The sequence below is a fragment of the Scomber scombrus genome, chromosome 2 (genome assembly GCF_963691925.1).
Source record: "Scomber scombrus chromosome 2, fScoSco1.1, whole genome shotgun sequence".
Classification (NCBI taxonomy): Eukaryota; Metazoa; Chordata; class Actinopteri; order Scombriformes; family Scombridae; genus Scomber; species Scomber scombrus.
In genome coordinates this window covers 32,639,502-32,656,251 of record NC_084971.1, presented here as the reverse complement: position 1 = coordinate 32,656,251, position 16,750 = coordinate 32,639,502, and the positions used below count along the sequence as shown (strand labels likewise).

Here is a 16,750-nt window from a genome sequence, read left to right as displayed (position 1 = left end):
AGGTTGTATTGTATTGATACTGACAACAGTAGAGCTCAATGAGAAAAACATGGTGCCAATAACAAGTGAGGTAGTGGGGTCACTCATACTAGAAATACATGAAGTCATTGTACAGTACTTTAGATAAAAGGCTTTAAAATATGCTGTTATGTTAGTGGAAGACTGTGAAGAAAACTCACAAACTGAAGGAGAGGGGAAATCCTCATATCCTGTAACAGCACAGGAATAGTTGTCTGTATGATTGACATTGGCTGAATAAGAAGAAGATGTTTCTCCACTCATTTTCTGTCCATTGTTGTACCAGATGAAAGAAGAACGATCAGGTAGACGACAGCTGCTGTGACACTTCAGCTCTGCTGAGGAAGGATTGATTGTTGATGGGATCACCTGCACCTGGAGATCTGGATATGTGAAGAAAAAGAACAGAAATGTAATTTATGTTCATACACACACAAACATTCACTGTGACACTTCAAAGATATTAACCATTTAAAATTCAAGTAAGACTTTCCATGAAAATGTTACCTGTTATAGTCAAAGTGACTCCAGGTGAAGCAGTATATTTCCCTCCTGGTTGGTTTGTTGTGAACCTGAACTTGTACTCAGCTGAGTCTCTCTCTATCAGGTCTGTGATTGTCAGAGAGCAGTTCTTCTTATCACAGTGATACTGCACACGACCTGCATAATCTGAGTCTGTTCTCAGATCCACATGTTCATTATTACTCTCTTTAGTAAACCACAGTGTTTTATCAACTGCAGTATCAACATTATTTATCCTGGATGGGTATCTGTAGGTGCAGTTTATGTCCACTGTTGATCCTTTTAAGGCACAGATCTGAGTAGAAGTATAAGTCACTCCCCAGTCATCCTGAGCCTGTACCACTGTAACACAGAGCACATTAAAAAAAAAATTAGATTTATAAAAAGTTAAGAATCAGTGAATAATACAAAGTGGATCATGGCACCAATATGATCTTCAGTTGTTGTCATTCAAAGCTCCTCATTGTGCATCAATCTATAATAGGTTTCAATGCATTTTCACAGAAAAGGGAAACTGAGTAATTGTTTAGAACAGCTAAAACAGTTGTCCGGCTCCACAGTACAATGTGCAGAAATTAATGAATGGGTTTTAAACATCATGATAAGATGAAATTCTCATTACATTGTTGTACCATCATAGAACTATGAATATATTCAAATGCATGTATAGAAATTAGGGCTATCAAATTTAACGTGTTGATAATGCAAATTCATTTTAACGCCGTCATTGTTTAACGCACGTTCGGTTTGACACTTGTCCTGGCCTGTACTTTAGAAATAAGGAAGCCATCCAGCAGTAACGTTAGGGTCTTATGAACGGCAAATTCAGCTCCAAGTCCCTGCTAGATGTTCTATCCACAAGACCAAAGCTATTTACATTACGTTTTGTTTAGTAATGATATAGTAGAAATGTAAATAATTATATTTTACAGATGTTATGTTCAGATGTCCTCTTCCCCAGCTGGTTGTCAGCTGTACAGTAATACTCTCCAGAGCCAGAGGACTGGATGGAGCTGAAGACAAGCTGTGGTTCTTTACTGAGAGGTTGAAGGTCTGGATTCACATTCTTCTTGTACCAGGTGTATTTAGCTGCTGGGTTAGCATCACTGCTACAGGTCAGAGTCACTGAATAGCCCTCAATGATTTCATCAGAGGGACTCAGTGACACAGAGGGAAGCTTTGGACCATCTGGAGGGGAAATGTTTGACACAAAGTGAGGAGTGAAAATTGATTCCCTCGTTGCTGCTCATATTAAAATCAAATGTCTGTTACCTTGGAAACATTTTGACAGTGTTGTTAGTGACATAGTTACCATACAAAGTGTGAAATGCATTATAAAGACAGCAGTGATCCCCCCATTGTTTAATTTTCACAGTGAGACTGAAGATATTATAAATCAAGTTGTTAAGCACCTGGTAAAAGAGTTTCTCTAATAGGCAGGATAAAATATTTCTAAACTGTTAAAACTACATATTTCTCTGCAGTAACACAGAGCAGGTTGTATTGATACTAACAACAGTAGAGTTCAATGAGAAAAACATGGTACCAATAACAAGTGAGGTAGTGGGGTCACTCATACTAGAAATACATGAAGTCATTGTACAGTACTTTAGATAAAAGGCTTTAAAAGATGCTGTTATGTTAGTGGAAGACTGTGAAAAAAACTCACAAACTGAAGGAGAGTGGAAATCCTCATATCCTGTAACAGCACAGGAATAGTTGTCTGTATGATTGACATTGGCTGAATAAGAAGAAGATGTTTCTCCACTAATTTTCTGTCCATTGTTGTACCAGATGAAGGAAGAACCGTCAGGTAGACAACTGCTGCTGTGACACTTCAGCTCTGCTGAGGAAGGATTGATTGTTGATGGGATCACCTGCACCTGAAGATCTGGATCTGTGAAGAAACAGAAATGTCATTTATGTTAATACACACACAAACATTCACTGTGACACTTCAAAGATATTAACCATTTAAAATTCAAGTAAGACTTTCCATGAAAATGTTACCTGTTATAGTCAAAGTGACTCCAGGTGAACCAGTATATTTCCCTCCTGGTTGGTTTGTTATAAACATGAACTTGTACTCAGCTGAGTCTCTCTCTATCAGGTCTGTGATTGTAAGAGAGCAGTTCTTCTTATCACAGTGATACTGCACACGACCTGCATAATCTGAGTCTGTTCTCAGATCCACAGGTGCATTATTAATCTCTTTAAACCAGAATGTTTCACCAACTGCAGTATCAACATTATTTATCCTGGATGGGTAACTGTAGTTGCAGTTTATTCCCACTGTTGATCCTTTTATGGCACAGATGTGAGTAGAAGTGTAAGTCACTCCCCAGTCATCCTGAACCTGTACCACTGTAACACAGAGCACATCAGAAACCACAATCAGATTTATAACAAGTTAAGAATCAGTGAATAAGACAAAGTGGATCATGGCACCAATATGATCTTCAGTTGTTGTCATTCAAAGCTCCTCATTGTGCATCAATCTATAATAGGTTTCAATGCATTTTCACAGAAAAGGGAAACTGAGTAATTGTTTAGAACAGCTAAAACAGTTTTAAGGCTCCAAAGTAGAGTGTGTAGAAATTAATGAATGGGTTTTAAACATCATGATAAGATGAAATTCTCATTACATTGTTGTACCATCATAGAACTATGAATATATTCAAATGCATGTATAGAAATTACGGCTGCCAAATACAACGCGTTGATAATGCAAATTCATTTTAACGCTGTCATTGTTTTTTAACACACGTTCTGTTTGACACTTGTCCTGGCCTGTAGTTTAGAAATAAGGAAGCCATGCAGCAGTAACGTTAGGGTCTTATGAACAGCAAATTCAGCTCCAAGGCCCTGCTAGATGTTCTATCTACAAGACCAAAGTTATTCACATTACGTTTTGTTTAGTAATGAAATAGTAGAAATGTAAATAATTATATTTTTACAGATGTTATGTTCAGATGTCCTCTTCCCCAGCTGGTTCTCAGCTGTACAGTAATACTCTCCAGAGTCAGAGGACTGGATGGAGCTGAAGACAAGCTGTGGTTCTTTACTGAGAGGTTGAAGGTCTGGATTTACATTCTTCTTGTACCAGGTGTATTTAGCTGCTGGGTTAGCATCACTGCTACAAGTCAGAGTCACTGAACTGCCCTCAATGATTTCAGCAGAGGGACTCACTGACAAAGAGGGAATCTTTGGAGCATCTGGAGGAGGAAACATAGTTGGTCAACAGTGGAATAACTGACACAATGTAAGAAGCAAATGTTTGACACAAAGTGAGGAGTGAAAGTTGATTCCCTCGTTGCTGCTCATTAAAATTAACTGTCTGTTACCTTGGATACATTTTGACGTTGTGTCAGTGACATACTTAACATACGGAGTGTGAAATGCATTATAAAGACAGCAGTGATCCCCCCATTTTTTAATTTTCAGTGAGACTGAAAATATTATAAATCAAGTTGTTAAGCACCTGGTAAAAGAGTTTCTCTAATAGGCAGGATAAAATATTTCTAAACTGTTAAAACTACATATTTCTCTGCAGTAACACAGAGCAGGTTGTATTGTATTGATACTGACAACAGTAGAGCTCAATGAGAAAAACATGGTGCCAATGACAAGTGAGGTAGTGGGGTCACTCATACTAGAAATACATGAAGTCATTGTACAGTACTTTAGATAAAAGGCTTTAAAATATGCTGTTATGTTAGTGGAAGACTGTGAAGAAAACTCACAAACTGAAGGAGAGGGGAAATCCTCATATCCTGTAACAGCACAGGAATAGTTGTCTGTATGATTGACATTGGCTGAATAAGAAGAAGATGTTTCTCCACTCATTTTCTGTCCATTGTTGTACCAGATGAAGGAAGAACGATCAGGTAGACAACTGCTGCTGTGACACTTCAGCTCTACTGAGGAAGGATTGATTGTTGATGGGATCACCTGCACCTGGAGATCTGGATATGTGAAGAAAAAGAACAGAAATGTAATTTATGTTCATACACACACAAACATTCACTGTGACACTTCAAAGATATTAACCATTTAAAATTCAAGTAAGACTTTCCATGAAAATGTTACCTGTTATAGTCAAAGTGACTCCAGGTGAAGCAGTATATTTCCCTCCTGGTTGGTTTGTTGTGAACCTGAACTTGTACTCAGCTGAGTCTCTCTCTCTCAGGTCTGTGATTGTCAGAGTGCAGTCGTTCTTATCACAGTGATACTGCACACGACCTGCATAATCTGAGTCTGTTCTCAGATCCACATGTTCATTATTACTCTCTTTAGTAAACCACAGTGTTTTATCAACTGCAGTATCAACATTATTTATCCTGGATGGGTAACTGTAGGTGCAGTTTATGTCCACTGTTGATCCTTTTAAGGCACAGATCTGAGTAGAAGTATAAGTCACTCCCCAGTCATCCTGAGCCTGTACCACTGTAACACAGAGCACATTAAAAAAAAATTAGATTTATAAAAAGTTAAGAATCAGTGAATAAGACAAAGTGGATCATGGCACCAATATGATCTTCAGTTGTTGTCATTCAAAGCTCCTCATTGTGCATCAATCTATAATAGGTGTCAATGCATTTTCACAGAAAAGGGAAACTGAGTAATTGTTTAGAACAGCTAAAACAGTTGTCCGGCTCCACAGTACAATGTGCAGAAATTAATGAATGGGTTTTAAACATCATGATAAGATGAAATTCTCATTACATTGTTGTACCATCATAGAACTATGAATATATTCAAATGCATGTATAGAAATTAGGGCTGTCAAATTTCACGTGTTGATAATGCAAATTCATTTTAACGCTGTCATTGTTTTTTAACGCACGTTCTGTTTGACATTTGTCCTGGCCTGTACTTTAGAAATAAGGAAGCCATGCAGCAGTAACGTTAGGGTCTTATGAACAGCAAATTCAGCTCCAAGTCCCTGCTAGATGTTCTATCTACAAGACCAAAGCTATTTACATTACGTTTTGTTTAGTAATGAAATAGTAGAAATGTAAATAATTATATTTTACAGATGTTATGTTCAGATGTCCTCTTCCCCAGCTGGTTCTCAGCTGTACAGTAATACTCTCCAGAGTCAGAGGACTGGATGGAGCTGAAGACAAGCTGTGGTTCTTTACTGAGAGGTTGAAGGTCTGGATTCACATTCTCCTTGTACCAGGTGTATTTAGCTGCTGGGTTAGCATCACTGCTACAAGTCAGAGTCACTGAATAGCCCTCAATGATTTCATCAAAGGGACTCACTGACACAGAGGGAAGCTTTGGACCATCTGGAGGGGAAATGTTTGACAGAAAATGAGAACTGAAAGTTGATTCCCTCGTTGCTGCTCATATTAAAATCAACTGTTACCTTGGAAACATTTTGACAGTGTTGTTAGTGACATAGTTACCATACAGAGTGTGAAATGCATTATAAAGACAGCCGTGATCCCCCCATTGTTTAATTTTCAGTGAGACTGAAAATATTATAAATCAAGTTGTTAAGCACCTGGTAAAAGAGTTTCTCTAATAGGCAGGATAAAATATTTCTAAACTGTTAAAACTACATATTTCTCTGCAGTAACACAGAGCAGGTTGTATTGATACTAACAACAGTAGAGTTCAATGAGAAAAACATGGTACCAATAACAAGTGAGGCAGTGGGGTCACTCATACTAGAAATACATGAAGTCATTGTACAGTACTTTAGATAAAAGTCTTTAAAATATGCTGTTATGTTAGTGGAAGACTGTGAAGAAAACTCACGAACTGAAGGAGAGGGGAAATCCTCATATCCTGTAAAAGCACAGGAATAGTTGTCTGTATGATTGACATTGGCTGAATAAGAAGAAGATGTTTCTCCACTAATATTCTGTCCATTCTTGTACCAGATGAAGGAAGAACCGTCAGGTAGACGACAGCTGCTGTGACACTTCAGCTCTACTAAGGAAGGATTGATTGTTGATGGGATCACCTGCACCTGGAGATCTGGATATGTGAAGAAAGAACAGAAATGTTATGTATGTTCATACACATAAACATTCACTGTGACACTTCAAAGATATTAACCATTTAAAATTCAAGTAAGACTTTCCATGAAAATGTTACCTGTGACAGTCAAAGTGACTCCAGGTGAACCAGTATATCTCCCTCCTGGTTGGTTTGTTGTGAACCTGAACTTGTACTCAGCTGAGTCTCTCTCTCTCAGGTCTGTGATTCTCAGAGTGCAGTCGTTCTTATCACAGTGATACTGCACACGACCTGCATAATCTGAGTCTGTTCTCAGATCCACAGCTTCATTATTACTCCCTTTAGTAAACCAGAGTGTTTTATCAACTGCAGTATCAACATTATTTATCCTGGATGGGTATCTGTAGGTGCAGTTTATGTCCACTGTTGATCCTTTTAAGGCACAGATCTTAGTAGAAGTGTAAGTCACTCCCCAGTCATTCTGACCCTGTACCACTGTAACACAGAGCACATCAGAATCCACAATCACATTCATAACCAGTTAACAATCAGTGAATAAGACAAAGTGGATCATGGCACCAATATGATCTTCAGTTGTGGTCATTCAAAGCTCCTCATTGTGCATCAATCTATAATAGGTGTCAATGCATTTTCACAGAAAAGGGAAACTGAGTAATTGTTTAGAACAGCTAAACCTATTTTAGATGCTGTTTAAAGTTAATCCCTCTGCACTGAGACAGAACATCATACAGTCTAAAGGTGCAGTGAAGGAACAAGAATGTATTGAAACTGTGAACATTGATGTTGTTTTACTGAACAGGGTGAGAAGAAGAAACTGAATCATTAGAGAGTCTGTGCTTGTCTTGTTTAGTTTCCTGTCTGTTTGTTCTTTGGTTAAATTGCTGCTCAGCTAAATGTGAAAACGAGAACGAAATGCCGAACATGAAGTGTGGGAAACTACTGACAGTGACTAAAATAAAATAGGTGTCAGTGCATTTTCACAGAAAAGGGAAACTGTTGTAGTTGTAATAGCTAAAAAAGTTGTCCAGTGTGCAGAAATTAATGAATGGGTTTTAAACATCATGATAAGATGAAATTCTCATTACATTGTTGTACCATCATAGAACTATGAATACATTCAAATCCATGTATAGAAATTACGGCTATCAAATTTAACGCGTTGATAATGCAAATTCATTTTAACGCCGTCATTGTTTTTTAACGCACGTTCTGTTTGACACTTGTCCTGGCCTGTAGTTTAGAAATAAGAAAGCCATGCAGTAGTAACGTTAGGGTCTTATGAACGGCAAATTCAGGTCTAAGGCCCTGCCAGATTTTCTGTCCACAATACCAAAGTTATTCACATTACGGAGTACGTCGAGTCTCAAATACCAGTTACTGGCCAAGCAGCTGATACACAGAGACCTCCTCCTGCTCAACAAAGGTAGGTGTGTGTGTTTTGGAGCATGCAGTTTTTCATTGTTCTGGATTGTTTAAATAATATTAAACTACATTTGCATAAAGCAAGCATATGTATCCACTCCCATGTTAATAGGAGTATTAAAATCTTGAAAAATATCCCTTTTAATGTTTTTTGGAAAGAAATAAAAAATGTTAACTCATGACAATCATGCGATTAATCACGATTAAATATTTGAATCGATTGACAGCCCTAATAGAAATATATAATTCTTACAGTGTTGAGGGAGGGTGGACTAATAATATCAGCCAGGCCCCACTTCCACTCCTCATGATGCAGGCACATATAAACATCTTAATGTAGTATTATTTAAGTGTTTTTGGCATTTTGCCTTAAGTCAACAGCTATAGTTTATAGTACACAGGTATAAACAGAAGTGAATGTTTGGTGTTGTAACCTTTAACAGTTATTCATCATACTGCATCACACATCAAGCCTAAATCCCCTACAATGTAAGTGTAGATATACAGTACCTGACACAGAGAGGAGGAAGACAACAAATCCACTGGCTGCTGTTGTTAAGTTCATAGCTGCTCCTCTCATCTATCTGTGACAATAAAATACATCAAATAATGTACACAACATGTAATAGTTGTTAGAGAATTTCCCATCATTCACGTCAATCATTGGCATGTATTGGGTCAAACTAGGCTTTGCCCTGGAGGACAGAAACTTCAGAATTGAAGGGAGCATCAGAACATAACATGATTGATTATTCATTCACTTCTCCTTGATCAAGTAAATAAACCTTTTCAACGTAAGACAGCCTGGACTCCTGTCTACTCTCTCGAATGACATATGGGTGGCATAATTAAATATCACTGACAGTAGTCATATCAGTAAATTATTGTACTTACAGCAGAGAAGAATGTTGTCTGTTAAGATGCTCGTCTTATGTAAGCAGAAGTCAGATATCAGGATGTTAAATGAGCACTTTTTCTTCCTCTTTCCTATTATTATGAACATGAATGAGGAACCAAACTTCTTTTTTTCAGCATGTTTGCTTTCTCAGTCATTTTCACTGTTTCGTTAATTTCTACATTTTTTGTTTCAAAGTTTTTATTTCCCTTGAATGCTTGTTCCTAGTTTTTCTTCTCTCCAGCTCGCTTGCAGGAGCACATCTGCTTGTAGTGGGCTCTTCCATACTCTGGTCTCTTGGACTATCTTGGGGGGGGGGGGGGGGGGGGGGGGGGGTTAGGGTTAGGGTTAGGGTTAGGGGGGAGGAATGATATGACTATACACAGGTCTTACAAATTAAACTTTTATTTATTTATTTTTTTTCTACAGGAACTGAAATCAGTGATTTACAAATTATCATTTGATTGTAATATCATTTAAACAAAATAACACTTTCATTCTTCCTTTAACATCTTCATTTTCTCCTTTTTTCCAATCATTAAAACATTAGAATTCAATGAGACAATTTCACAATTACACACTGGTTACATCAATTTAGCTTCAGTTCACAAAATAGCATGTTAATCACAGCATAACTAATACAACATTAATATTAACTTGCATACACACTGATTTCTGTAAACACACACTACTCAAAATAGCTTAACAGTCAGCCTTGTAACCACAAAGGCAGGAAAATCATCATTACACAGCTCAAATATTTTTTCTTTTTTTCAAAATCACTAGTCTTTCCATATTTACAAATGATCAATTGATTGTAATGTTATTTTAACATATATTTAACTAAACAAAATAGAAAAGATGTCCATAATATCTTGTCATATTTTATCTCCCCACCCCATCATTAAAACATTAAAAATCAATGAGACAATTACACACAGGTTATATAAATTTAGCTTCAGCTCACAAAATATGTTAATCACAGCATAAGACTCACACATTGACGCATTTCAAGCAGTTCACACGCCACACCTGTTATTTCTCACGCTGAGAAGTGATAGATCCCACCGCACAGAAACTAATATATTATATACAGAAATGAACAGCGAGGCGTTCATAGCTATCCCGAGTTAGCGACCTACCAGCCAATCAGAAAATAGTATTTCTTGTTGCTGGGTAAATTCGGAAAATAAGTCCAACGGTCAATAATGTTAGCACCAATGGTTATCAACAGTCACTAACGTTAGCGGTTGCTAACGGCTGCTAACTATTGCTAACGCTAGCGCAGCTACCGCTAACGTTTTTTTTCCCCCCTTTTCTTTAATTTTCTGACTCTGCCGGTTAATACGGTAATATTTACATAAAAACGAGCTATAATTATTAACTTACCAAGACCTTCTTTGGCAGAAAGCAGCAGAATTGTGACTGCTCCATGTTTCTTTTCTTTTCTTAGGGTTTGTTGGGGGGCTCTGTCGGTCTGGATGTCTGTGTCGCTGCTCTGATGGAAAGAGCTGCCGCCTCTCAACATGGTCTTTTATAATGGGGACGCTGGTTTAACTATAATTATATTAATACAGTTAATTTATTTTATTTTATTTATGTATTTAATAGTCAGATCTTGTCCTCAATATTCATCTCCCTATAATTAAGTTATATATATTTTTTAATCAAATTTATTCATCTATTGTCAGGGTTTTGGTAACCGGGGGTTACATTAGCCTTCAGGTTCAGCTCTTTCTTCATAGCGGTCCACTACAACACCCACATCAGTGTTGATGTTAACACCAATCCGCCTGTCACATCTAAACATGACAAAGTATATAGAATTGCCATTTGAGTCATTCAGTGTGCGATTTATGGATGTACAAGATGGCTGATGTGTTTACTGTAAATATTGCTGTGTGTATTGACACTTCCAAACATGTCAAGTAGAGTTCTGTTTACATTCTTTGTTTACATCCTACCACCTTCGAATCTCAGTCCCCTCCGCACTCCAAAAAAGACAATGGCCAAAAAAAGAGATTTGACTGTAAACAGAATACAGCTCTTTACCACCATCTAGTGGCAAAATTCTCAAACTACAACTGGATTTAAAATATATGTTTTCCAACGTTTTCTTTTTGTATTAAAAACGCTCTACATAGGTAATTGTGTTTGTTAATTGATACAGTAAATTGCAAATTGATAAATATTACACTGACAAGAGTCCAGATCTCAATCAAGTGCAGACTGTGTCTAGTGAAGTGCTGCCATAATGCTCCTCACAGATGTAACAGATGATTGCAAGGTTGGGATGAGTCTGAGGAAATGGAATAGTCACCTGGGTTAGATGGTGTAAGCAAAATGTCATTGGCATAAAGATTAGATCATAAATCAAAAATATGGATAATGGATATATTGTCATTGCCCCAGATTAAGATATCAGATATCAGATATTCTGTATTCTTCTTCCGTGTAGAGTTTATGAAATAAAGTGTTTGTTGTATTCTACAAGCGACTACATTACCCACAATGCAACCACACCATCAACAGTTCAATTGGAGATTTGGGTCTGTTATGCTAGTAGCTACTAATGTAATGCTGGCCTCAAGCAGAGATGAGGAGTGGGCTACAGAGGTCTAGTAATGCACTTCTTCGTAACTCTTCACTCACAGATTTTTTTTTCTTTTTAGTTTTTTGATAAAATTAGAAAGAAACCCACCAATATTTCACCATTTGACAACAAAATGAATCCAAAACTATCTGCAGGGACTAGCCACTACAGGAAGTCAGAGAGAAAATATATTTTTTTGTTAATCAGGTGAACCGAGCCTTTAAAGCAGACAGTGGCGGGAGACCTCAGTGATGAAGCCTGAATCTGCAACACTGAAGCTTCACCACTAGAGGGTAGTGAAACATCACAGATACTGAATCACAACCCTGAGACAACATTTTAACATCCATCACTGATTGTTTATACACATTTAAATGTACTTTTAGTACTTTTCATTTTTCATGATTGAGATGCATCTTAAACTGTTTACACTCAAAATTAAATTCATTAATCATTACAGTTGAAGGTTCATCAGAAGTATTAATTGTTCACATTGGTGACCTTGTTGTAAAGTCATTGAACAAACTGTCACAGTCGAGGTGTCTAAGTATTAAAATGAGTCAGTCAGTGATATACAGCTGTCACTAAGAAATATGGACTGTTATACTGAAAAGGCTTCATACTCTCACATTACATCAAATACTTCACACTCATAACATTCTGCTTCATTGAGTCGCCCCAACGAGTTTAAATGGCCTAAAAAGATGATGACTAGGTAACATGACAATTAATGTCTTCATCAGTACAAACTGTGTCTGTGCATCTTCATATTAGCAACATCAAAATCATATTTCTTTTATTTTAACATTTATTTATTGAGGGCAGAGCAATACTCTCTTTTGCAGTCTGATCTGTCGGCCACTGAGGGGTTCACTGGAGCAGCAGGGGTAAAGGGCCTTGATCAAGGGCACCTCAGTGGTGGTAATGAGGGATGGGCAATTGCAGCTTCTTCACTTTCCCTTCCCCACCCAAATTGAACCAGCAACCCTCCGGTCACAAGCTCGCTTCTCTAACCTTTAGGCAACCACTGCCAAACTATTAATACTGATTAATTACAATATGTACACATTTAAAATAACAGTTTACATTGCAGCTCTAATTCTAAATATTTTTAATATAACAAACAATAAGCTTGCATTAATTCAGAGAAAACACCCAGTAAATTATAAATCCGTTGAGTCACACACACCACCTGATATTCAACTGATCTAAACAATCAATCACGTTTGACACGTCGACATGATTCAGTTCAAGCTGCCATCAGCACATTCTTCTCAAAGCTTCTGCTACATGCTGTTACTGACTGTCTGTGCTGCTCACTTCTACCTGCTGCTGCTGCTGCTGAAAACTGAACATGAAAACGTCCACATGGTCCTCTACAGCCTCTCTCTCCACTGTCATATTTCACTGTTGTACTACTTTCTGTTTCCATCAGGTGAGTTCAGCCTCTGGTTCAACTGCATCAGAACAAAATCACATGACATTTAGATGAGGTACATCTAATAACTGTAACTATGAATCAATCTGCCTGTTTTTTACCTTTCAGGAGGCTCCAACCTGACTGGATTTTAGTCTGTTCTTCTCCTTTTGTGACTTCTGTCTTAGATGCAGCAACTGATGGGAAGAGATGACAATGGGTCTCACTCATGAAATGTGCATATTGTTAGATTTTTGTTTTACATATTTGAATATGTGCTTACTTTAAGGCTTAAAACATTACTAGTATCTACTTAGAAAGTTACTCTTTAAAATTAAATTATCTTTACAATTTCATTTCAAGTTCTGTCAATAGGGTCTCTCTCTCTCACCTCTATAGCTTCCACAGGTTCATTTAGTTCAGTGGTGGAGCTCAGAGTTTTCTTCTTCCTGGATTGAATCAAACAAAATCAAGAAATGTTTAATAAAAAGAAAATTAATGACTTAACAACTTTGAAAATTCTGTAAGAAAATAAATGAAGGGATGTTTTTCTTTATGATTTTACCTCATCCATAGAATCAAGAGAAGCAGAGGAATCAGCATCAGGACCGACAGAATCAACCTGATGATGTTCATTATAAATGATGATTTCCCTAAAAATTGAGACCAACAGAAGCAGATGAACCTGTTTGACCTCTTGTGCTGTGTATGTGTGTGTGTGTGTGTGTGTGTGTGTGTGTGTGTGTGTGTGTGTGTGTGTGTGTGTGTGTGTGTGTGTGTGTGTGTGTGTGTGTGTGTGTGTGTGTGTGTGTGTGTGTGTTCGGTGTGTGTGTTCAATGAGTATAACTTACCTTTCACAACAGTTAGATGTACGGTGGAGTTATGACGTCCTCTTCTGTTCTGGGCTTCACAGGAATAATTCCCACTGTGTTCAGGTCTGACATCAGTGATGGTGAAGATCTGTCCTGATGCTTTTGGTGAGTCTTCATTCTCCTTGTACCAGGTGTAATTAGCTGCTGGGTTAGCATCACTGCTACAGGTCAGATTCACTGAACTGCCCTCCACTATATCAGCAGAGGGACTCACTGACATAGAGGGAAGCCTTGGAGCATCTGGAGGAGATATCTCAGTATGAATTAAGAATAAAAGGAGCTCAGTGAACTACAGCAGCAAAATGAATGTGAAACAGGCAGAGCTGAAGAAAGAAGACGTGATCAGACAAATCTACCAGTTTTTGAAACAAGGCTGACAAGTCTAACAGCTGTATATTGCCTTTTAAATAAACTGTTTAACTCACATTTCACATCAATAAAGATGTATTCAGATGTCCTCTTCCACAGCTGGTTCTCAGCTGTACAGTAATACTCTGCAGAGTCAGAGGACTGGATGGAGCTGAAGACAAGCTGTGGTTCTTTACTGAGAGGTTGAAGGTCTGGATTTACATTCTTCTTGTACCAGGTGTAATTAGCTGCTATGTTAGCATAACTGCTACAGGTCAGAGTCACTGAACTGCCCTCAGTGATTTCACCAGAGGGACTCACTGACACAGATGGAAGCTTTGGAGCATCTGGAGGAGAAAAAATAGTTGGTCAACATTGGAATAACTGACACAATGTAAGAAGCAAATGTTTGACCCAAAGTGAGGAGTGAAAGTTGATTCCCTCTTTGCTGCTCATATTAAAATCAACTGTTACCTTGGATACATTTTGACATTGTGTTAATGACATAGTTAGGTAAACTCACACACTGAAGGAGAGCGATAATCCTCATGTCCTTTCAAAGCACAGGAGATGTTGTCACCAGGATTAAACTGCCCTGAATAAAGAGAAGTTTCCTCCTTCATCATTTTCTGTCCGTTATTGAACCAGTCGTAAGAAATACGACCTGCTGGACTGCAGCTGCTGAGACATTTCAGCTCTGCCTTGATATGAGACTGATGGACTGTTATTGTGATCACCTGCACCTGGAGAGCTGCATATGTGAGGAAGGACAATATTATCACCACTAGTTCTAAATAATCATAGATGAACATGCACAGCAAGACATTAGTTACAATTCCTAGAAGTAGTGTAGAGCTGTAACTGTATTCAATATATTTGTTTGTAATGTGATGACGATCGATCATTAGTAAAAACTTAGTTACTTACTTACTTACTAAAAGTACTAATGTTTGTGTGTTTATGTCTGTTTGTGTTTATCAGTACCTGTGACAGTCAGAGTTGTTCCAGGTAAACTACTCCTCCATTCAAAGCTTTGTGTTTTGAATGTGAAGTGATACTGGGCTGAATCGCTCTCTCTCAGGTCAGAGATTCTCAGAGTGGAGCGTCCTCTCTCTGTTTTAAGGACCTTAAACCTAGATGTGGTCATTTTAATGGGAGACTGTGAATTGTACTCACACACTGAAGGAGCAGGATGATGCTCAAATCCTTGTACAGCACAGGAATAGCTGTCTGCATGATAAAAGTATCCTCCATAAGTAGAAGATGTTTCTCGACTAATTTTCTGTCCATTCTTGTACCAGATGAAGGAAGAACGATCAGGTAGACGACAGCTGCTGTGACACTTCACCTCTGCCCAGGTAGAATACTGAGAGACTTTGCTCACCAGCACTTGTTGATTTGGCTCTGCAAGGGAAAAAAAGAGACACATCATTTGCACATCACAAATAGTGAAAACAAAGGCAGACACTTAAAATGACAATTTATGTAATCAACCAACTAAACTAGTGGATCACTTAAAAAACCCCACAATTAATTAGTACACAAAATGATGGAATCATTCAGTCACAATTGATGATAAATCAAATTCATCAGCTTGTTTATATGTACTGTGTCAGTGTTTGTGTTCATCGGTACCTGTGACAGTCAGAGTTGTTCCAGGTAAACTACTCCTCCATTCAAAGCTTTGTGTTTTGAATGTGAAGTGATACTGGGCTGAATCGCTCTCTCTCAGGTCTGTGATTGTCAGAGTGCAGTCGTTCTTATCACAGTGACACTGAACACGATCTGCGTACTCTGAATCTGTTCTCAGATCCACAGGTTCATTATTACTCAGTTTAGTAAACCAGAATGATTCCTTAACAGTGGTATAAGTGCTCTTTATCCTGGATGGGTATCTGTAGGTGCAGTGTATGTTCACTATTGATCCTTTTAAGGCACAGATCTGAGTAGAAATGTAAGTCACTCCCCAGTCATCCTGACCCTGTACCACTGTAACACAGAGCACATCAGAAACCATAATTAGATTCATAAATTAGGAATCAGTTCATAAGACAAGTGGATTATGGCAACAATATGATCTTCAGTTGTTATCATTCAAAGCTCCTCATTGTGCATCAATCTAACTAGAAATGAACTGGAATACAGTATTTTATCAGCTGTTACTGTTGAGTGTTTCCGCTTTAGTCCATTCATTCTGCAAGATTTTACAGTTGTCCTTGTTTGTTGTAGTTTGGAAAAAGCTAAAGCTGAACACCTGAGGTGTGTTTTATATTCACTATTCATATCATTTTTCCTCATGTTCATTTTCAACACTTAATAATTCCTTTTTTAAAGGAAGCCTGGGTGAACACAGGTACTTTTGTTTTAAATGCTGTTTACAGTTAAACTTTCTGCACTGAGACAGCGCGTGGTAAAGTCTGTAGGTGCAGTGAAAGAACAAGAATGTATTGAAGCTGTGAACATGAATGTGGTTTTACTGAACAGGATGAGGAACTGAATCATTAGAGAGTCTGTGCTTGTGGTTAGTTTCCTCTTTGGTCAAGCTGCTGCTCAGCTAAGTGTGAAAACCACAAAGAGATGAAAAACATGACGTCGGGGAAAGTTTTTGAAAGTGGCTAAACTAAAATAGGTGACAGTAAGTTTTGCAGAGTACAGAGTGCAAAAGTCAG

The 16,750-nt window shown here is 37.9% G+C and overlaps 1 protein-coding gene across 1 annotated transcript in view; it reads right to left on the bottom strand.

The window, feature by feature from the left end:
* LOC133986917 (B-cell receptor CD22-like) overlaps window positions 1-7,048 on the bottom strand; it is a 29,485-nt gene extending 22,437 nt beyond the window's left edge. Inside the window, exons 1-2 of the mRNA XM_062426350.1 lie at window positions 6,652-7,048; window positions 180-401 (exon numbers count right to left, since the gene is read on the bottom strand). Coding sequence (XP_062282334.1) covers window positions 180-401; window positions 6,652-7,048 — 619 coding nt within the window. The remainder of the gene's footprint in view (window positions 1-179; window positions 402-6,651) is intronic.
* Window positions 7,049-16,750: the final 9,702 nt, after the last annotated feature.